At 41.6% G+C, this 23,792-nt stretch overlaps 1 protein-coding gene across 1 annotated transcript in view; it reads right to left on the reverse strand.

The window, feature by feature from the left end:
* LOC149184187 (CLP protease regulatory subunit CLPX1, mitochondrial-like) overlaps nt 1-23,792 on the reverse strand; it is a 202,646-nt gene that overhangs the window by 23,188 nt on the left and 155,666 nt on the right. The window contains exon 14 of the mRNA XM_089417418.1: nt 5,546-5,701. Coding sequence (XP_089273544.1) covers nt 5,546-5,701 — 156 coding nt within the window. The remainder of the gene's footprint in view (nt 1-5,545; nt 5,702-23,792) is intronic.

The raw sequence follows: 23,792 nt of genomic DNA on the forward strand, positions 1-23,792 counted from the left end.
ATCACTCTGATTATACGGCACCAGTACCTGTGCTAATGCTAGGCCTCCTCGCCCAACATCCTCTGCACTTTTGCATCTTGTATTGCTACCCATGGCTCTACCACTGCCACTGCTGCATCCGTACGACAACTCCCTCTGCATTCTTGCTGCTGCTGGACCTTTCTCCCAACACTGCATTTGGAAAGAAGGGAATCTTCATGGGCTATAGCGAAAATTCTAAGGGCTATAGAATCTATGTGGCTGGTCAAAGGGAATTCGAGATTAGTCATGATGTCACCTTTGACGAAGACATGGCTCTTAGCAAGGTTGAAAATCTTCCTATTCTAAGGAAAACTAAAGAAGGTGACACCAAGAAGCCGGATGAGGAGGAAGATGAGACGATGCCTGAAATGGAAGAACCTATGGATCCTATTGATCCCCCTCCACAAGAGTCTTCTAGGAAGAGGCCCTCATGGCTTAGGGGGGCACTTGATGATGCTAAAGGACACATTGCACCGAGAGGGACTTTCCGTCAAAGTAAGAAGTCGACTAGGTATCAAGGATACTTGACCATTATAAGCACGATCATTCAAAATGAGCCCTCATCGTTCGCAGAAGTCGGTAAGCATCAAGTATGGAAGGATGCTATGACAGAGGAATACGAGTCCATCATGAAGAACTATGTCTAGGATGTGGTCCCCAGACCGCAGGACAAAACAGTTGTCACCTCGAAGTGGCTTTACAAAAAAAGCATGGAGCTGATGGAAGTCATGAAAAGTATAAGGCTCGTTTTGTCACTCATGACTTCTCTCAAAAGGAAGGTATAGATTATGACGAGATATTTGCACCTGTTGCCTGATACACCACCATCCGCTTGATCATAGCCCTTGCTGCTTCACAAGGATGGAACCTACATCAGATGGATGTCAAGGCCGCGTTTTTGCGTGGTTCGATCAAAGAGGAAGTCTATGTGGAACAACCCGAGGGATTTTAGATTCATGATCGGGAATCTCACGTGTGCAGGTTGAAGAAAGCCCTTTATGGGCTAAAGCAAGCACCTCGAGCTTAGTATGAGAGGATCGATAGCTGCTTGATGAAGCTGGGATTCACTAGGAGTGAGCCAATCCGAATCTTTACATTAAGGTTGAAGATGATAAGCTTCTCATACTGGTGATGTATGTTGACAACCTCTTTCTGATAGGTGCAAGCCCTCTCATTCACAAATGTAAGAGGGAGTTGGCTTCCAAGTTTGAAATGAAGGACCTAGGACTGATGCACTATTTCCTAGGGCTGGAAGTCTGGCACAAACCAAGGGAGATTTTCCTATCTCAAGGAAAATATGTGGTGAAGATATTGGAGAGATTCGATATGGTGGACTGCAAACTTGTGACTACCCCGATGGAGCTTGACTTCAAGAAGTTAAGCGGTAGTGTTGTCGGCCCTGCGTTGGGAAATGTTACCAAGTATCGTCAACTCACAGGGGCATTGATGTTCTTGGTGAACTCCCATCCAGATATATGTTTTGCAGTCAACACGTTGAGCCAACATATGGTTGAGCCTCACCACTCACATTGGAACTTTCTGAGGTATCTTCAGGGCACAATCACTCATGGGTTGAGATACACTGCCGGAGATGTGAGGCTACATGGATATACCAATGTTGATTGGGTAGGCAATGTGGTGGACCAAAAGAGCACTTTCGGGTGTTTTTTCTCAATGGGATCTACCTCGATATCCTGGATGAGCAGGAAGCAGAAGTCAGTGGCTTTGAGCACTGCTGAGTATGGCCTCTTGTGAGTATGGCCTCTTATGAGTATGGCTTCTTGTGATGCTGTCTGGTTGCTGAAGCTCTTCAGTGAGTTGTTTGGATATACATTGGATACTACCGTGATCTTTTGTGACAACCAGAGTGGGATTCGTTTATCAGAGAATCTCATATTTCATGATTGCTCCAAACATATCGATATCCGGAACCACTTTATCCGCGATATGGTATAGCGAGGAGCAATAAGGCTCCATCATATCGGTACAGCTGAGCAGGTCGCCGACATTCTTATAAAGCCCCTGGGAAAGGTCAAATTCTTGACTTTCTGAGAACGACTTGGAGTCGTTGAGAGACCCTCTTATGAGGGTCCAGTATGATGCATGCATTGAGCTCTAGGAGCTCCGGGGGGCTTGGGGTACTTTGAAAGCGACAAGCGACCATAAGGCGACTCACCCAATGCTGCACGAAGCGGGGGCGAAGCGGAAGCGTTTTTTGGAAGCGGGGATGCAGAAGCGCCATTTTCCTAAAATCTAGGAAGCGAAGCGTCCGCGGAAGCGTTTGCTATATATATATATATATGTTTTTATATTTTTTTGCATTTATACTCAAAACAAACATCCCAAATAGCAAATTAATTGTAGAAGACATGAAAACATGCATATTTTTGCATAAATCAAGATAGATATAACATCCATTGTACATTAATGATTAACCATTCGAGCATCAACCATTTAGATGCATCAACCATCTAGAATCTAGATTCTTCTCCTCTTGTCTAGCCTTTGCCTCTACCTCAATTGTCTAGGGATATTAGTCAACATTGCCCAATTTTGATCAAACTACCTAATTCAAGACTTAAAATATGGTAGAAAAAGCTTAGCATGCTTGATCAATGATTTTGACTTGATTGAAAGGTAATTTTTTGCTAAGGGCGTGCCGCGTGACAAAGGAGTTTAACAATTAACACCACCAACACTAGGGTACATATAGGGCTTGGTGCTCTTGATTAAATGAATCACATACCTTCATACTTGATATAATCTAATGAAATGCCACAATCCCATTGACCCTGAATTCCTGAAAACTGTTAAGTCAGCTGAATTTTGAATAGGATATGAAATTCTATTTTCTCCATATGAAGTCCAATGAGGCTAGAACCACTCTCAAACATCCTGAGTCATTTCATGGTAATGTTAAAAATTTAAATAAAATGATGAAAATGAAAAATAAAGGAGAATGTCACTTTTACTTTAAGAATTTAACATTACCATGAGGGAGCATCTGCTATATTTATATTTTTTTTTGCCTTCATTCATCACCCTAACCCAAGGTGGACCCACCCCCAACAAGCAAACTCACCTAAAATAAAAAAAAAAAATTGAAAAAAAAACGATTTTCGAAACGCTTTTTCGGAAGCGTACAGGAAGCATATGCTTCCTCCTCTGAAGCGTCGTACGAAGCGGCGCTTCCGTACGGGGCGCACTTCGGGCTTGGAACTGTGCGGGGGGGGGGGGCGCTTCGTGCAACATTGGACTGACCCTCCCCTAGTGGTGCGATGTGTATAGGGTGAATGGTTCAGCCTGCCCCTGTGATACCCCATGGCAACTTATGGACAGGATGAGTGGTTCTCCTATCGAGGCATCCTACCCATGCAGTCTGGGACTCATGGGAAATACCTCTCATTTGGCCAATAAGTAGGGAAATGGGGTTAGGGACCATAGTAGTACCGATGGACGCATCGTGTATCTACTGTACTCCCTGTGCTAGGATGACCGACATTGATCTAGGATCAATTGGCACTGACTTCGGGTCAGTAAGAGTGATATAGCTCACTCTCTTTTGGCACTAATCTGGGATCAGTAAGAGTGGTATGACACACTCTCTGAAACTGACTTCGGGTCAGTAAGAGCTCCATTGAGCACTCTCTTTTATCTGGGACTGACTTCGAATCACTAGAGGTTGGTATGATACATCCTCGATCATTTCTTCTTCTTCATAATTCCGCAGAGCAAAGCAGAGCCAAGCAGTGTAGGGCCGTGCATTTGATGGCAGAGATAGTACCGACGATCAGATGGATTAGCAGATGGAGTTCTCCCTAGTTGAGAGGGAGCGTTAAAATTGGCAACTAGGGCCAAACTCCATGTGGGTCATCTTATTTATGGCAGCTGATATTTTTCTTGGATTCCTCTCGTCGAGAGGTGTAGGATTGATCTAACGATCATCCGATTCCAACATGTATTTATGGAGATATGAATTTATTTGTATATACCTGACAATTTGTCAAGGTCGGCCAACAATCAAATGTGTGGCACACATCCTCAAAAATTCATATAAATAGAAGACACCTTGTGGCATTATTCACTCATCTCATCTCATCACATATTCTTCTTTCTCGTTATTTGATTGGGTACACATCTGGGAGCAGCATCTCTCTCACATGTCTGGAAGGACGAAGTGATTTCTGGCTAGGGCTGCATTGACCGAGTTTGACTAGGGCTGCAGAAAGACACTTTGACCAGCGTTGACCAGCGTGGACTTTCTTGGACTGCGGATTTGGTGTGGCTGCTTCTCCTAGGCAGGCCGCAGATTTTGGCACACAAACCGAGGTGATCTGACCTCAGGTTTGACCAGTGTTGACTGCCCTAATTGCTGGCTGCAAGTTGACTTATGTTGACCTTCATTTGACTGAGTTTTTTGGACTGTTTTGGGCTGTCTCTTCTTGCTGTTGGAGGCCGAGTTGACTGGGATATTGACCAAGCTGATTGGAGGTCAATTCTGACTTGTTTGACCAGCTTTGACTTTGCTGGTTAGGGTTTTGTTGCTGCTGTCATAAAATTACAGAATTGTATATTTGTACTATTTCTCTCTCTCTGCTGAATTATTGAAGATTATAGAAGAATTGATCAAAGGGTTTCCCCACATTGGGGTTTGTCCCTGGCTAGCCGCCACATCTGGTGTCTCTTGTCTTGGCTTGTCTTCTGTCGATTTATTTATGTTCTATCAGCGTTTTACTTTATGTTAATGTGATTGCTAAACAGTGAAATTGACATTGGGATAATAAGTAGAAATTGAAGTAAATTGCACTAAGCATAGAACATATCATAACATAACAACTATTATATACATGATCAATAGAGATGGAGGTATGATGCACTGTATAAAATGATGTTTCCTTCACTCTTGATAACTCAATTGAAATTGGGGGCTCCTTATACACATAGAAGAGCATGTACACAACAGCTCAGACACATTGTTCATCCAACTAATTAGGACTTCCTAATAACAATGATATTCTTAGCTAACTCACAACCCAAGGTAAAAGTAATAAGCAATCACATCAATGACACCAATGTATAAGTTTCTAAAGAAAAAAATTGACTACAGAACATTGCCTCATAGTAACCAGTCTGGAGATAACATGTAAGACTTGAATAAAATGGACGGATCCAAGGAAAAGAATTTCGTTCAATAAAGACCATATTGGTAGACTTTATCCCAGCTCAAAGTAGACTATTTTCAGGGACACCCCATGGTGAAGGCATAATAGGGTTTAGGTTCATGAATCTGAGCATAGAATAGCTAAAATCAATAACTGTTTAAGCTGAAGCATTGAAAGTGGCAACTATCTAAGGTGAAAATGATGCTTTTTGTTTTATATATATGTATATATACTGCTACTGAACAAGTAGTAGTAGAAAACTGCAAAAGATAGAAAAAAAACCTTAATAAAAATGCATCTTTAGAAATGATTAATGGAAATCATAAACTAAGACTAATGTATATAGTTGATTGGAAACATACCAATGAATCCTTTCCTTGTTCTAAAAGATACCGCTCCAATGCACCTACTCCACGAAGGATCTTGGCCACTTTTCCCTCTGATTTTGTAGATGATACCACCTCTTCATCAACGACCACGGCATCAATTCTATTGTAGCCTGTTGTTGCCTCTGGAATCTGAGATTGGAATTGACAAAAGCCTGTAAGGAATGTATGGTGGATACAAGAATCAAGATAGTAAAGAAACATTCATCACATCCATAGTCCATTGAACTGGGTTTTGTTAGGTCCCTATAAGGCCACAGCAACATTTATATTCTTCGATTTCTGCAAATCATTCCTGCTGCAGCATCAGTCATATCACTACTCTAGCACATCTATCACCAGCATAGATCTATCTTAACCCTGGATCTATTAAGCACTAAGAGGGATCAAAAGGAAATGCAAGCAAAAAATTGTATATGCCTAAAAGATTGAGGTTAAGATGCATCAACGCTGGTTTAGTTTACAGTTATTATGGTTAGCTTTATTTTTGTTAGTTTTTGTAGCTCGGACAGCGGTTTTAGATTCAGATGGTGTCTATGAGGCTAGGAACACATGGATTAATTATCTCCAATATTCAAAAACAAAGTTTCTAAGTGAAATGTCTTAATTAGATTTAATTAACCAGTTTTAATTATTTTTCCTAAATAAAGGAATGAATTAATTGATGAGGATTAATTGGGACAAACTGATTCTGCTCTAGTGACTTCTAGAAAAGTGACTGGAAGGAGTCAAATTGATCTTAGCCATCGATTGGAATTAGATCGTGACCATTGGTTCGTCAACAAGAGATTATAAGAGGAGATCGATGGGACCTTTGGAGATCATTCGAACAACAGATTTACGGTGATAGCAAGGACGCAATGATAGCATGAGAGACACCAGCAGCAGGGTTTTCAACAGAAGAAATTGAGGAGAGAATTTCTGAAGAAATTCATCACAGTGATTCCAATTTTCCGAGAGCAAGGAGGAGGCCAAATTATTTTGCAAGAGAAAGGTTGAGTCAAATAGTGCGAGTAGCTAGTTTATCCAGTATGAGTCGCCAAAGGGTCGTTTTTGTTGCCAGTTACCAAAATAATTTCCCAGAGGCAATGCAAGTTCGTTAGTCAAGTTGTTGGACGCAGTATTACTCATGAGATTGATTTCTCCGAGGCAGTGCAAGTTTTTGGGAGGCCAGTTCGCATTTTCCAGTTTGGCATTGCGAGTCGTTGGAGGAGGTGCAAATAGCCTAGGAGACACCGAGTTGATTTGTAGAGGGAGAATTTGTTAGTTTTTGAAGCATCAGAGGTGTTATGTTAGTTTTGTAGCATCAGATGTGTTCTAGCCTTGAAATTTTGTGGAGAGGCTAAAATGCATGAGACCTCCAAAACCCAGAAATTGTTTCTGGAAATTCTGACTAGAAATGACTTGATTAGATTATTATTCAGTTTTTAAATATTTCCTAAGTCTAAACTTAGGGAATATGACTAATTAATCAGAATTAATTAAGTTATGGTGTGAATGTTCTAGAAACTCACACAGATCAACTTCAAATTAATGTTAACCATCGATTAAGATCTAATCTTGGTCATTGAAGTCTCAACATAGGATTATAAGAAGAAGTCGATGGGGCTTGGAGAAATCACTTGAGCAGTTTGATTTCATGAGCAGATCGATTTCCTGAGTAGCAGCATTCAGTTGCCGGAGAGAGAGACAGAGAAATCGAAGCAGTGAGAGAGGGGCAGGGACAGTGAAGCCGGAGGAATATTCCCTGATCCGGTGAGTGCATTTGCAGAGAAATCTAAGCAGTGAGAGAGGGGCAAGGACAGTGAAGCCGAAGGAAGATTTCCTGATCCGGTGAGTGCATTTGCAGAGAGGCTGAGAAGCCACAGTGAGGTTGACGTGGAGCAGCCTCTAAAGGCAAAGTCAAATTGTTGGGGAGAAGCAAAATTTCAATGCCAGAAGTTGAGCAGAGGCTCCAGAGGCCAGGAGAGAAGTTTTCACAAACAACAGTTAGTCAAATAGCTTTAGGAATTGTTCCAAGTTGAGAACAGCAACAACTACGCTAGGGTGACGGAGTGACTACGCAAAGGCAGTTTGGACGACTAAATTTGAGCTGAGGTCAATGCCGGGATTTGCCTGTGGAATGAGGAATTTCTCCTCGCTATATTTTATTGCCAGTATTTCTCTGTAGGATTGCACATTTCAGCATCCAGCTGTACTCAATTTATTTCACTGTTGCATAATAATAAAACCCTCAGTTGGTGCACCGATTTTCCCGAATTGGGTTTTTCTAGGGACATTGGTCCAAAAATAAATGTGTTATTTTATGTGTGTGCTAGTATTTCTTCCAGTGTTTATTTCTTCCGCAATTTATTTGTGTAGGTTGCAGTGTGATTGATTCAGTGTTTGTTGTAGCACACAACAAATAAATTGTTAAAAATAATTTAACAATTAGGAAAATTATTTCCAATTGCTATAATAGGAATCAAGTTTCCAATTTTTCACATGGTGTCAGAGGACAGATGATCAACCGAAGTGCTCAGTAGTGAAGAAGGAGTTTCGTTGTTCATTGAGGGACAACAGTTCAAAACCCCGAAGGCAGTGCAGTCACCTTGGCCAAGAGGTCAAATTCTTGAGGAGAATCGATTTTTCTGAGAGGGACAAAAAAAATCGATCTCTCCAGATCGAGGATTTCCAGAAGCAGAGGGAGCAGCTAGTATTTTTTCGCAGAGCAGATCTCTAGTTGAACGCAATAGTTTTGCAGCAATTTGCTAGTGCAGAGCTAGCGTTGGGAAGAAGAAGAGCACACACTGAGAGAAACTTTTCCTCAGGGAACTTCTAGTCTCAAGAAGTTTGAAATCCCTTGAAGAAACAATCGTTGTGAGCAGTTTTTCTCACTCCAGAAGGGAGTGGGAATAGCCTAGAAGCAACTGAGCAGAAGGAAAGAGGAGATTTTCGACATCATCTAAGATGGCCACTGCCAGACTACAAGATCAAGATAGGTTTGATGTTGCTTCCAACTATGTCATCTGGAAAGCAAGGACGTCCTTCCTTCGAGATGAATATGGCCTGAAGCCATAAATTGATGCAATGGTAGCTATTCCCCAAGACACAGATCAACTGAAGGAATATAGAAAGGAAATGGTGAGGGAAAAGAGGTTGATACTTGACGGTGTTCGAGATCACAATGCGTCACACATAGCGGGCCAAGGAACGGCTAGGGAGATGTGGGATACACTTTCCATGTTGTACCAAGGCGATTCCGAGCAGCAAAAGATGTATTTGGAGGAGAAGATGAGATGCACCAGGATGCAGAAAGGGGAACACAGACCCCTTCCTCACCAGAATTCAGGAGATCTGGGATTAGTTGTCAGTTGTTGGCACCTCAAGCCACAAAGCTAGTGTGATTGGCACTTAACAAAGTCTCCGAGGAGTGACAAGTATTCGTACAAAGAATTTTGGGCTAAGAAACCTTGCCAAGGTGGGATAGGATGAGGGTCGATTTGCAGTAGGATGAGACTTAGTGAAGAGCTCCATCAGTGGCAACTGTAGCGGATCGAAACAGGTGAAGGAGGAGAAAAATGTGGCACTCACATCGAAGGGTCCCAGTCAGGGACAAGGGGTGCAACGTAAGAAGAAGACGGATCTGTCGAAGGTCAAGTGCATTGGATGTCGTGAGCTTGGTCACTACAATACCCAGTTTCCTCTCAAGAAGAAGGACAAGGAGGAGAAGCAGGACCAATAGGCAACATCAGCAGAGATCAATATGCTATCCTCCAAGCTGGAGGAAGACTTCGCTATGTTTGCTGACATACCCCCAGGAGTGAAATGGGGCGACTTAGTGCTATAGCCCTAGAGTGCTACAGATGGGCAGGATTCTTGAGGAGGTCCACCTCTTGAATCAATACCTTGCTACAGGGGCCCACAGTATTTTGTAGCAAGATGGATCAATGGCAATAGATGCAGTCAGATGCCAAAGTGACAGATGCAGAGACTATTTGCAGTCAGAGGTTGGACAATGCAGTGTAGAGTTGGCAGCAGTGCAAAGTGGCACAATGCAGAGTGAGTAGTAGTGCAAATGACTCAGTGACAGCGCAGATGCTAGTAGCATTCAGAGACTCGGATGATAGATGCATCATACTGATCACAGTTGATTCAGTATTTAGGATTCTTTTTAGTTGCAAATGTTGCAGTTGCAGCAGCAACAGAAGGAGAGGGAGTTGCAGTGCAGATGTGATGTTGGCAGCAGTTCAACAGAATCAACAACAGTGAAGATGCAGCAGATATCAGAGTTGCGCAGTAGTTGGTGGGCAGCAGCAGCCAAACGTCAACAGCGTGACAAGAGATGATACAGTGAAAGGTTGTTGCTACAGGGGGCAGCAACACTAGAACACATTCCTCGCTAAGAGGGAGTGTTATTTTTTCTAGCATCGGATGTGTTTCTAGCCTTGAAATTTTGTGGAGAGGCTAGAATGCATGAGATCTACAAAAGCTAGAAATTATCTCTGGAAATTCCGCCTAGAAATGACTTAATTAGATTATTATTCTATTTTTAAATATTTCCTAAGTCTAACTTAGGGAATATGACTAATTAGTCAAAATTGATTAAGTTATGGTGTGAATGTTCTAGAAACTCACACAGATCGACTTCACGTTAATCCTAGCCATCTATTAAGATCTAATATTGGTCGTTGAAGTCTCAACAAAGGATTATAAGAAGTCGATAGGGCTTGGAGAAATCACTTGTGCAATTCAATTTCATGAGAAAATTGATTTCCTTAGTAGCAGAATTCAGTTGCCGGAGAGAGAGCCAAAGAAATCGAAGCGATGAGAGAGGGGTAGGGACAGTGAAGCCGAAGGAAGATTTCTTGATCCAATGACTGCATTTGCAGACGCTGAAAAGCCATAGTGAGGCCAACGTAGAGCAATGTAGTAGCCTCTCGAAGCAAATTCGAATGGCTGGGGAGAAGCAGAATTTCAATGTCAGAAGTTGGGCAGAGGCTCCAGAGGCCAGGAGAGAAGTTTTCCTAGACAGCAGTTGGTCAGATAGCTTGAGGAGAAGTTGTTCCAAGCTGAGAGCAGCAACAACTGCGCTAGGGTGACGTAGTGACTGTGCAGAGGCAGCTTTGATGGCTCAATTTGAGTTGAGGTCAATGTCGAGATTTGCCTGTGGAGTGAGAATTTCTCCTCACTAGATTTTCATTTTCTTGCCAGTCTTTCTCTGTAGGATTTCCAGTTTCGGCATCCATTTGTACTCAATTTATTTCACCGTTGCATAATAATAAAACCCTCAACTGCAGCACTGGTTTTCCAGGGTTGGGTTTTTCCGGGGACATTGGTCAAAAAATAACTGTGTTATTTTATGTGTGTGTGCAAGTATTTCTTCCAGTGTTTATTTCTTCCGCAGTTTATTTGTGTAGGTAGCAGTGTGATTGATTCAGTATTTGTTGTAGCACACAGTAAATAAATTGTTAAAATTAATTTAATAATCGGAAGAATTATTTCCAGTTGCTACAATAGGAATCATGTTTTTGATTTTTCACAAGTTCTAGTCTCGAAACTTGGTGGAGAGGCTAAAACACAGGAGTTCTCCATAACCCACAAATTGTTTCTGGTATTCCACCTAGAAGTGTCTTTACTAGAATATTAGCCTATTTTAAATGTTTCCTAAGTCTAAACTTAGGGAAACTGGTTAATTAATCGTAATTAATTGAGATAAGGCGTGAATCATTTAGAAACTCACACGGATCGACAAGGAAATAATATTAGCCATCAATTAAGATTTAATCTTGGTAGTTGGAGGTCCAACAAAAGATTATAAGAAGAAGTAGATGGGTAGATGGAGAACACACACACAATAGATCGATTTCCTTGGAGAGTTCGATTTTTCCAAAGTGAAATTTTTGTTGGAAGAGTTCGAGCTTCAGAAGGGAAGCAGAGACAAAGAGGGGTAGGGAGAGTGAATCCGAAGGAAGATTTTTCCAAATCTGGTGAGTACATTGCAAAGAGGCCGAAATTTCTCCAGGAGGTTATGCAGAGGCAACATAGAAGCTTCATAGGGAAGTTTGATTTTGTTGGGGTGAAGCTGGTTATCGTTTCTAGAGGCCTGAAGACATTTCTAGAGTGTTGGAGAGACAATTTCCCAATCAACAACAAGCAGGATGACTTGATTTTCAAAAGTTTTACACTGGGACTGCATAGAGGTGACGCAGGGCCTACGCAGAGCTAGGTAGACAACTTGCTTTTCAGAGGCAATCAAGTGTCAGGATTGCTCGAAGTGAGGGAAATTTCCCTTAGATAATTTTTTACTGTATTTTCTTTGCAGGATAGAAAGTATTTGGCATCCAGATTGTACTCAGATAATTTCACTTTTGCATAAAAATAAAAACCCTCAGTTGTTGCAAAGGTTTTCCCAGATTGGGTTTTTCCGAGGACTTTAGTCCAAAAATAATTGTGTCAAGTTTTATGTGTGTGCGGTAGAATATTTCTCAATTTTCAACGCTATTATTTTCGGCAACATTTTTGTGAAGATTGCAGTGCATTTATTTCATTGTTGTCGTAGCAATAAACTACTATTTAATTAACAGTTAGAAGAAATAATACCAGTTGCTACAATAGGATTTCAGTGGTGAAATTTTCACATTATATTAGAGCATGATTGATTATATAGGGAAGCTTAGAAGCAGAGGCAAAAATTCATTTTTCGGACTAAGTAGTAGGACAAATTTCTGGATATTGTGCAGAGCCTAAGCTAGGTAGATCAAATTGCTTAGGGAAATTTGATTTTTCAGTGCAGGATGGCAGAAAAAATTTGGCTTTGCCAGTTGAGTCATTTTGTCGTGTATCATATCCAGCAGCCAAGTAGAGGGAAAGAGGGAGATTTTTTACCAGATCTAGAGATGGCCACAATTGGGCTTAGAGATTAGGATAGGTTGGAGGGAGCCTCCAACTATGTCATCTAGAAGGCTAGGATGTCCTTCCTTCTGGATGAATATGGCTTGAAAGCCTATGTGGATAATGTGGTAGCAGTCCCATAGGATGTGTATCAACTGAAAGAATACAAAAAAAAAATGGCGAATCAAAGTGGATGATCTTGGATGGAGTCCGAGATCATATAGTCTCACATATATTTGGAAAGAACACTGCCAAAGAGATGTGGGATGCTCTCTGCCAATTATATTAGAGTTCTTCTGAGCAGCGGAAGATGTTCCTCCAGGAGAAGCTGAGAAGCATCAGGATGTAGAAGGGTGAAGGCATAGATCCCTTCCTCATCAGGATTCATGAGATCTATGATCAGCTTTCCGCAGTTGGAGAGGCACCTCAACCGACAGAGCTTATACGGTTGGCACTGAACAGTGTCTCGGAGGAGTGGCAAGTGTTTGTCCAAAGCATCTTGGGCAGAGAGTCGAGACACATTGTCTGGATGGGCGAGGATGTGGTCCGACCTAGAGCAAGCAGAGTTGAGGCAAGATTTAGTAAAGAGCACCATCAGCGAAAGCAGCAGTAAGGTCGTGAAGGGTGACAAGGAAGAGGAGAATGTGACGCTAACATCAGAGGGCTCCAGTCAGGGACAAGGGGAGAAGAAGAAGAAGGTCCTATCCAAGGTCAAGTGCTTAAGATGTGGTGGGTTTGGCCACTACAATACGCAATGTCCTCTCAAGAGAAGGACAAGCAGGAGAAGCAGGACCAGGCGACAACATAGAGATAGACAAGTTGTCCTCCAGGCTGGAGGAAGATTTCGCCATGTTTGCAGCTATACCTCCAAAAGTGAGGTGGGGCAATATGGGGTTATAGTCCCAGAGTTGCAGAGGTTTGGGAAAGGTCCATTAAGGAGTCCTCCTCATAGATCATTACCTTGCTACAAGGGCCCACAGTATTTAGTAGCAGGATGGATCAATGTCAGCGATGCAGTTAGATTGTGAAATGATATTTGCAAACTAGTAGCAGTCAGATGCTGAGGAGCGCAGTGCAGTGTTGACAATAGTGCAGAGCCAGCAGCAACGTAGATCCTTCAGTAGACAGAACAGTGGCCAGTAGCAGTCAAGACTCAGGAGATAAATGTAACAGATGCAGTTGATTTAGTATTTAGGATGCTTCTTAGTTGCAATAGTTGCAGCAATAGTTGAGAGGGAGTTGCAATGCAAATGCAAAGTTGGCAGCAGTATAGCAGTGTCAACAGCAACACAGATGCAATATCATAGTTTCGCAGTGGTTGGTGGGCAGTGGAAAGCAGTCAAAGTAGCCAGACATCAACAGCGTGACAGAGGGTGATACAGAGACAAGGTGTTGTAGCAATAGGGCAGCACTAGAACACCTTCCTTGCTAAGAGGGAGTGTTAGTTTTTGTAGCACCAGAGGTGTTCCAGTCTCGAAACTTGGTGGAGAGGCTAAAACACGAGAGTTTTCCATAACTCAAAAATCGTTTCTAGAAATTCTACCAAGAAGTGTCTCAATTAGATTAGTAGCCTATTTTTAAATGTCTCCCAAGTCTAAACGTAGGAAAACTAGCTAATTAATCATAATTAATTGAGATAAGGTGTGAATCATCTAGAAACTCACACGGATCAACAGGGAAATAATCGTAGCCATCGATTAGGATTTAATCTTGGCCATTGGAGGTCCAACAGAAAATTAAAAGAAGTTGATGGGTAGATAGAGAACACACACACAAGAGATTGATTTCCTTGGAGAGTTCAATTTTCCAAAAATCAGTTGTTGTCGTCAGAGTTCGAGCTTCAAAAGGGAAGCAGAGATAGAGAGGGGCAGGGACAGGGAAGCCAGAGGAAGAGTTTTCCAGATTCGGTGAGTAAATTGCAGAGAGGCCGAAATTTCTCCAAGAGACTACGTAGAGGCAACGCAAAAGCTTTAAATGGTAGTTCGATTTTGCTGGGGTGAAGCTGGCTATTAGTTCCAAAGGCTGGAAGACATTTCCAAAGTGTCAAAGAGACAGTTCCCCAGTCAAGAGCAGCAGGCAGGATGACTTGATTTGCAGAAATTCTGAGCTGAAGCTTTTGAGGGACTGCGCAAAGGTGACACAAGGCCTAAGTAAAGCTAGGAGGAAGGCTTGTTTTTCAAACGCAGTCAAGTGTCAGGATTTCTAGGAATGAGGGTAATTTCCTTCAGATAATTTTTGTCGGTATTTTCTTTACAAGATAGCCAATATTTGGCATCGAAATTGTACTTAGATAATTTTAATGCTACATAATAATAATAATAATAACCCTTTGTTGCTGCACTGGTTTTCCCGCATTGGATATTTCTGGGGACTTCAGTCAAAAAATAAGTGTCAAATTTTATGTGTGTGTGCTAGAATATTTCTCAGTTTCCAGCACTATTATTTTCTGCAATATTTTTATGAAGATTGCAGTGTGTTTATTTCATTGTTAACGTAGCAATAAACTGCTAATTAATTAATAGTTAGAAGAAATAATACCAGTTGTTGCAATATGATTTCAGTGGTGAAATTTTCACAAATTCTTGATTTCCCAATTCAATTTGGTCAGCGATAGTTAAGAGAAAAATTGTCAGAGCTTTTCCAATGAGAGGCACACAATTTATGTAATCCTTGATTTGCTGAAGAAATAATATAAACCTTCATCTATAGAACAAGTTTTTCCCTTTAGAGATTTTCTAGGGACTATTTTGTCCAAAAATATCGGTTTCCAATTTTTATGAGGGTCATTTTCTCAGTTCCTGGGATTAATTTTTGGTGAAATTGCAATTGTGTTTTATTCATTATTTGTCATGAATTAATTTCCATAAAACAAATAATCTGCAAAGGTAGACGAATAATAACTAGTAGCCGCAATAGAATTTTCTCATGGTATCAGAGAAACTCAGTGAAGCATAAATTTGGGGGCAAAAAAGCTCAAGGTAGGGCACAAGAAGAGAAATCAATGGTTTATAAAACCCAGTTTCAACTTTTTCCAGATTTATTTGGGTTTTGTCTATTTTTCAAGGGTTTTCAAAAATGGCTTCAGGTAGATTGAGAGACCATGATAGAATGGGTGGAGCTTCAAGTGTTTTGGATGCGGTTAGCAAGGACACTATGTCAATCAATGCCTGAACAAAAAAAAGGGCGACAAGAAGAAAGGGAAGCAGGAGATAACAACTTTGGTAGGTATTGGTGAACTATCTTTGAGACTAGAGGATGAGGTCACTCACATAACTTGCCTCTCTAGCTCTACCTTCACAAGTGTTTGGTATATTGATAGTAGGGCATCATGTCACATGACAGGAGTTAGAGAATACCTTTCCAGTTACCAGGAACAAGATATAGGCTTCAATATTTAGATTTGAAATAAGTCCATGTGAACACTAGTTGGGAGAGGGACAGCTACCTTTTAGAGGGAGTCGGGAAAGAGCACTAATTTTAAAGGAATGTTGCATGTACCAGGTTTAGGAATGGACTTGATTTTAGTTTCAAATCTTCAAGATAAGAGATATGATGTCTAATTTATAGCACCAAAGGTGTACATAATGTGAAAATTTCTGAATCTAACACATCAGAAACCCTACTGCAATTATTGGTTAATAATCTCCTACTTGTTTTTTGCACTAACAAGTTATTTAATTACATAAACATTGATGTAAACACTATTGTAGCCTACACAAATATACAAATCATGAACTAAAATAAAATGAGACAATAACACAAGGGTCACCGTTATTTTTGGACAAACGTCGCCGAAAAAACCCAATTTGGAAACTGGTGCAGCGTATAGAGGGTTTGTATTATTAAGCAGATTTCATGAATACAACTAAGGTGCCAGAAATGGCTCACCCAACAAAGAATATCCTTGGTAGTAGCACCTCTATCCGGAGACAGATATTCCGAAAAATCAGCATACGAATGATGAAACCCCACAACAACTCTGGCTGTTCCCTATGCTGGAAAGCGAGAGCTGCTCCAAGCACTGCTCTGGAACTGCGTCACTCCTCCGGGAGCTGCATCACTCTCTCCTGGCTCAGAATCTACTGATCTGCTCCTAGTCTGCACCACAGAATCTCCCCACTGCTGCCTCTGAAGCCCAGGGTCAACGTCTGCAGCTTCTACGTCTCACTTCGTCAACCCTTTGCGTCCTCTGCCCCAACCCTTCTAGGGCCAGCGTTGTCTCTCTCGACACTGCGCTACCTCTCTGCTATGTATTCTTGACCCTCGGATGAAAATCCCTTGCTGAACTTCCCCTCGCTACAACTTTGATTACTAACCCGATTTCCTTAGCAAACCACGCCCCAAAAAATCGAATTCTTTGATCTCTCTTGGTGTATCTCCAACTAACCCTCAAGCCTCCTCTTATTCTTTTCTTGTTGAATCTTCACCTAATCAACGGCTAAGATTAGAACTAACTTGATCCTCGTCACTTAGAACTTTCTCACCCATATTTTATTAATACACATTAATATTTTTGTTTTCCTGAGTTTACACTTAGGAACTCATTAAAAATGTTAATTATTTTAATAACTCCTCATCCGAGTGGAATTTCTCCAAACGATTTCTGGGTCTTGGAGATCTCAAGTGCCTTAGCCTCTCCACCAATTTTAAAGGCTAGAGCACATCCGATGCTACCCAAAATCAACACATAAAGCACCAGGATTGGTAGTCAGTGAAATTGTTAATTTTAGATAATAATGGTATGTTCAATGCTTAATAGCAATTTACTTCAATTTTCTTATTAGCCCAATATCAATTTCCAGATTAGCAATCACATTAACATGACAGGAAATGCAAATAGAACATAAATAAAAATAGTAGAAGACAAGCCAAGACAAAAGGACACAAGATGTGGCGCCAGACAGGGAAAAACCCCAATGTGGGGAAACCCTTTGACCAATTCTTCTTATTATTCTTCAAAATTTCAGTAGAGAGAGTACAATATGCAATATTCACTTGCCCAATCAAAGTGAAATTTGTCCAATCAAACAGCAGCCACAAGAAGCCCTAACCAGAAAATCAACGCTAGTCAACTAGGCAGAATTATCCTCCAAAACATCTCAGTCAAACCTAGTCAACTCGACCTCCAACAGTCATCTGAATCAATCCAAAATAGTCCCCAAAAACTCAGTCAAACTTGGTCAACACATAGTCAAACCCTCATGCAATCAACGTTGGTCAAACAGCTCAGATTGCCTCGATTTCTATGCCCAAAAATGCGACCTGCCCAAACAAAAATTCTCAAAAGAAAAATGCAGTCAAATCAAGTCAATAGTTTCTCAGTCAACGCTAGTCAACCCTTCTAGAAATTCGGTCAATGTTGAAACAAAAAATCCTTGTCTTCTTCTTTACACATGTGGAGAGAGAGGTCGCCTAGAAAAGTGTACACACCAATCAAATGAGAGAGAGAGAGATGTGTGTGAAAGATTGATGTCCAAATGAGGTAAACGCACCTTCTATTTACATGCAACGTTGAGGATGAATATACGTGTCTTTTGGGCTTCTGAGCCTACATTAGATTGTTGGTTGACCTTGACAATTTGTCCATAAACGAAATAAATTCATAATTCCATTTGTACATGTCAAAATGAGATGATCTTTAGATCAATCCTACACCTCTCGGAGATAGGAATCCAATAAAAATATCAGTTGCATCATATATGCGTTGTCCAAGGTGGAGTTTGGTCCTAGTTGCCAAATTTAACACTCCCTCTCAACTAGGAAGAACTCCACCTGCCAAACCATCTGACAATTTGTACCATCCCTGTCATCCCTACTCTACTTTGTTGAACCATGAAGAAATAATGAAGAAGAAATGATCGAGAATGTATCATACCATTCTCCACTAACTCGAAGTCAGTCTCCAATAATCGAGTGTATCATACTACTCTCCACTGACCCGAAGTCAGTCTCCATTGATCCCAAATCAATATCAAACATCCTAGCATAGGGAGTACGGTAGTACACGATGCGTCCATCGGTAGTACTATGGTCCCTATCCTCATTTCCCTACTCATTGGCCAGATGAGAGGTACATCCCATGAATCCCGGACTGCATGGATAGGATGTATCGATAGGAGAAGGTGAACCACTCATCCTGCTCATATGCCATAGGAGAAGGTGAACCACTCATCCTATGCATATATCAACATGGGGTATCACAGGGGAAGGTGAACCACTCACCCTATGGTCACTCATCGCTCCAAGAAGTACCCCAAGCCCCCCAGAGCTCTTAGAGCTCAACATCCATCTCATACGGGACCCTCATAAGAGGATCTCTCCATGACTCCAACTCGTTCATGGAAGGCTAAGAATTTGACCTTCCCCAAGGGTTTCGTAAGAATATCTGCGACCTAACCATCAATCCCAATATGAAGGAGCCTTATTGCTCCCCGTTGTACCATATCCCGGATAAAGTGGTACCTGATATCAGTGTGCTTAGAGCAGTTATGAAACACAAGATTCTCAGAAAGACAAATCCCACTTTGGTTGTCGCAATAGATCACGGTGGTATCCAGCACATGTCCAAACAGCTCACTAAAGAGCTTCCTTAACCAAATAGCTTTACAAGAGGCCATACTAGCAGTAATATATTCAGCCTCAACGAAGCTCAAAGCAACCAACTTCTGCTTCTTGCTCATCCATCTAGGATATCGAAGCAGACCCTAGAAAGAAGAAACATCCAGATATGCTCTTACGATCCACCACACTGCCAACCCAATCAACCTCAGAATAACCATGGAGCCTCACATTCCCGACAGTGTATCTCAATCCATAGGTGATTGTGCCACGGAGATATCTCAAGAGATTCTTGGCAGCAATCCAGTATATGTGATGAGGCTCGACCATAAACTGACTCAAAGTATTCACTGCAAACCATATGTCCAGAAGAGAGTTCACCAAGAACATCAGGGCCCCCACGAGTTGACGATACTCAAAAGGATTTTCCAAATCATGCCCAGCAGCACTTCGGGATAACTTCTTGAAGTTAAGTTCCACTGGAGTAGTCACAGACTTGCAGTCCACCATCCCAAATCTTTCAAGTAGCTTCACAATGTATTTTCCTTGAGAAAGGAAAATCTCACCTGGCTTTTTCCAGACCTCCAATCCTAGGAAATAATGCATTAGTCCTAGGTCCTTCATCTCAAATTCGGAAGCCAACTCCATCTTGCATTGATGAATGAGAGGGTCTACACCTGTCAAAAAAAGATCATCCACATAAAATACCAAGATGAGAGCTCTATCATTCTCAACCTTAAAATAAAGGTTCAGATCAGCTTCACTTCTCGTAAATCCCAACTTCAACATATAGTTTTCGATCCTCTACTACCAAGTTCGGGGAGCTTGCTTCAACCCATAAAGAGCTTTCTTCAACCTGCATACATGTGTCTGACAATCTTAAACTTTGAACTTCTCGGGTTGTTCTACAAAAACTTCCTCCTTAATTGGACCACGTAAGAAGGTGGTCTTGACATCCATCTAGTGTAGATTCCATCCTTGCGAGGCAGCAAGGGCTATAATCGAACGGATGGTAGCATATCGGGCAACAGGGGCAAATATCTCATCATAGTCCACACTTTCCTTTTGAGAGAAGCCTCGAGCAACAAATCTAGCCTTGAACTTTTCAGCACTTTCATCAGCGCCATGCCTGATCTTGTAGAGCCATTTCGAGGTGACAACGGATTTGTCCTTCGGTCTAGGGACTACATCCCAGACATCATTCTTCAGAATCAACTCATACTTTTCGTTCATTGCATCCTTCCAAACATGGTGCTCCACAGCTTCTTTGAATGTGCAAGGCTTAGATTGAACAATGGTGCTCATGGCAGTTAAGTACCCTTGGTACCTATTTGGCTTCTTACTTTCACGAAATGTCCCCCTTGGTGCAACATGTCTCTTAGCATCTTTGAGAGTTTCCCTAAGCCGTGAGGGTCTCCTTTTTTAAGAGGAGGGCTCATGAGGAGGTGGATCAATGGGATCCATTGGTCCTTCAGCATCGGGCATCGTCTCATCCTGCGGTTCTCCCTGTTTTCCTAAATCTACTTCTTTTTCCTTCCTTGGAATAGGAAGGTTACTAATCTTCCCAAGGGCAGCATCCTCATCGAAGGTGACATCATGACTTATCTCCACTTCTCTTTGGTCAAGCACATAGATTCTATATGCCTTAGAAGTTTCATTGTAGCCCACAAATGTTCCTTTCTTCCCAGAAGCATCCAATTTGCTTCTCTTTTCTTTCGGCACATGAAAATATACGGGACTACCAAAAATTCTAAAGTGAGAAACATCAGGTTTCTTATCAGTGAAAACTTCTTCAGGAGTTTTGGAGTCAAACGCTTGATGAGGGCATCTATTTTGAACATACACGGCAGTGTTGGCAGCTTTGGCCCATAGAAAGTTCGGAAGGCTTTGATCATTAAGCATGGCACGAGTGGCTTATATAATAGAACGGTTCTTCCTTTCAACAACACCATTTTGATCCGGAGTATATGCGGTAGTAGTCTCCCTCTTAATGCCAGCACCTCTATAATAGTCATTGAACTCATTTGATTCATATTCGGTTCCATTATCGATCTTCAATATTTTGATCTTCTTCCCAGTTTGATTTTCGACCAAAGCTTTGAAAGAACGAAACCATGAGAATACTTCGTCCTTCTTTTTCAAGAAATAAATCCAAGTCTTGCGAGAGAAATCATCCACAAGGATAGCATAATATAAATATCCTCCCAAAGAGGTCACGGGCATCATACCAGATAGATCAGAATGGACCAATTGCAATATGTCAGTATTCTTGCTATCACTTGAGGGGAATGGTCCCCTTGTATGTTTTCCTTCGGCACACCCCTGACAAACACCTTCATGTTCTACTTTAAATTCAGGCATACATGTCACCATCTTCCTCACATCAGGTAGAGCCTTATAATGTAGATGAGCAAACCTCCGGTGCCATAATTCAAATTGAAGAGATGTGTCACAAGACATAGCTCCCAATGGACTTCCTCCAACTTAATATAGGTTATCAACCCTGAATCCAAGTGTAAATGCATCTTTGAAATTTTTATTCCACACACGTACATTTCCATCGATGAAAGCCACCTTGAATCCTTTGTCCTCCATTGCCAAGATAGATGCCAAGTTCTTCTTTAGATCGGGTACATATAGTACTTCTTGTAGATGAATGGTTTTACCTTGATTCAATTGAAGAGTAACATTCCCAACTCCCTTCACCGGATAGGTGGCATTGTCTCTAAGGATAATTTCCAAATTTGTATCATTTTCAATCAAATTTGAAAGAGCTTCGTTATACCTAGTGAAGTGCCTTGAGGCACCACTATCAATCAACCAATTTCCCAAGGTGTTCAAAGGAGAGGCAGTAGAGAGGGCAAATATAAGATAAAATTGTTTTTGCTTGTTATCAACAACATTAGATTCATCATGTTAAGTTATGGTATGTTTTATGCTTATAGCAGTTTACTTTTCTTTCTTATTATTATCCACAGATTAGCAATCACATGTACATAAAGTAAAGTGCAGATAGAACATTAAACGATCAACAGAAAACAAGCCAAGACAAGAGACACAAGATGTGGCGGCTAGCCAGGGACAAACCCCACAATGTGTGGAGAAACACTTTGATCAAATCTTCTTTTATCTTCAATAATTCAACAGAGAGAAATAGTACAATAAATCTGATTTATATCAGCAATAGCAAACCCTAGATCAGCAGCATCAGCATTAGCGGCTTCATCATCAAACTAGGGCAGACGATATCTCACAAATCGACTATCGGATCGGCTTGATTCCACCACCAAAAGTTGCAGCTTCCAGAGGAGGTTCAGATGAACCTACAACGCATTTCAGATGAGGAGATATTCTAGTCCACGCAGGTCAAACTTCACTTCTGCAGTTGCATCTTCAGTTTCAGCAGCGTCGTTCAAAATAGCGCAGTCGATATCTTGCAAACCGTCCGTCGGATTGACTTGATTCCACCACCAAAAGTTGTGGCTTTTAGAGGAGGTTCAGATGAACCTACAGCGCAGTTCAGATGAGGAGATCTTCTAGTCCACGCAGGTCAAAATTCACTTCTGTAGTTGTAGCTTCAGTTTCAGCAGCTTCCTTCAAACTAGGGCAGTCGATATCTTGCAAACCGTCCGTCGGATTGACTTGATTCCACCACCAAAAGTTGCGGCTTTCAGAGGAGGTTCAGATGAACCTACAACGTAGTTCAAATGAGGAGATCTTCTAGTCCACGCAGGTCAAACTTTACTGCTGCAGTTGTGACTTCAATTTCAGCGGCTTCCGTCATCACATGTGTGAGGGAGAGACCCTTTTCTGCGCAGTAGAGAAGAGACTCTTTTCTACGCAGTAGAGAAAGAGAGATGTGATGAGATGAGTGAGTCCAAATGAGGATAAGTCCTCCTATATTTATACACAACGTTGGTGTTTGAATAGATGCGACTGTTGGGCTTGTGAGCCTACATGAGTTGTAGGTCGGCTTGATAATAATTCCATAATCAAAATAAATTCATATCTCCATGAATACTTATCGGAATCGGATGATCTTTATATCAATCCTACACCTCTCGACGAGAGGAATCTAATAAAGTATTATCAACCATGAATAAGATGACCCACATGAAGTTGTGCCCTGATTGCCAATTTTAACACTCCCTCTCAACTAGGGAGAACTTCATCTGCAATCTGTCTATCGGTCGTTACTATTCATCCATCAAATGCACTGCCCTGTACAGCCTGACCCTTGCCTTGCTTTGCTCTATTCTGCCTGTTATGCTTTGTCTTGTTCTGCCCTGTACTAATCTGTATTGTTCTGCTCTGTTTTGCTCTACTCTTGCATTGTTCTGTTCTGCTTTGATTTTTTCCGAATTATGAAGAAGAAGAAATGATCGAGGATGTATCATACTGACTCAAAGTCAGTCTCAGAGTATGTACCACTGGTCCCAGACCAGTCTCAACCAACCCGAAGTCAGCGTCATAGTGAGTACAACTCCACTCGTCCCAGACCAGTATCATCCTCCACTAACTCAAAGTCAGTCTCAGAGTGTGTACCACTGGACCTAGACCAATCTAAACCAACCTGAAGTCAGCGTCATAGTGAGTACAACTCCACTGGTCCCAGACCAGTATCATCCTCCACTAACTCAAAGTCAATCTCAGAGTGCGTACCACTCCTACCACTGGTCCCAGACCAGTATCGCAGTCTCAGAGACTGTACCACTGGTCCCAGACCAGTCCCAACCAACCCGAAGTCAACGTCATAGTATGTACCACTCTCGCTGGTCCCAGACCAGTACTG

The sequence above is a fragment of the Pinus tabuliformis genome, chromosome 3_2, assembly GCF_031772625.1.
Source record: "Pinus tabuliformis cultivar Carrire ecotype Pingquan chromosome 3_2, CPIR1, whole genome shotgun sequence".
NCBI classification, from domain to species: domain Eukaryota; kingdom Viridiplantae; phylum Streptophyta; class Pinopsida; order Pinales; family Pinaceae; genus Pinus; species Pinus tabuliformis.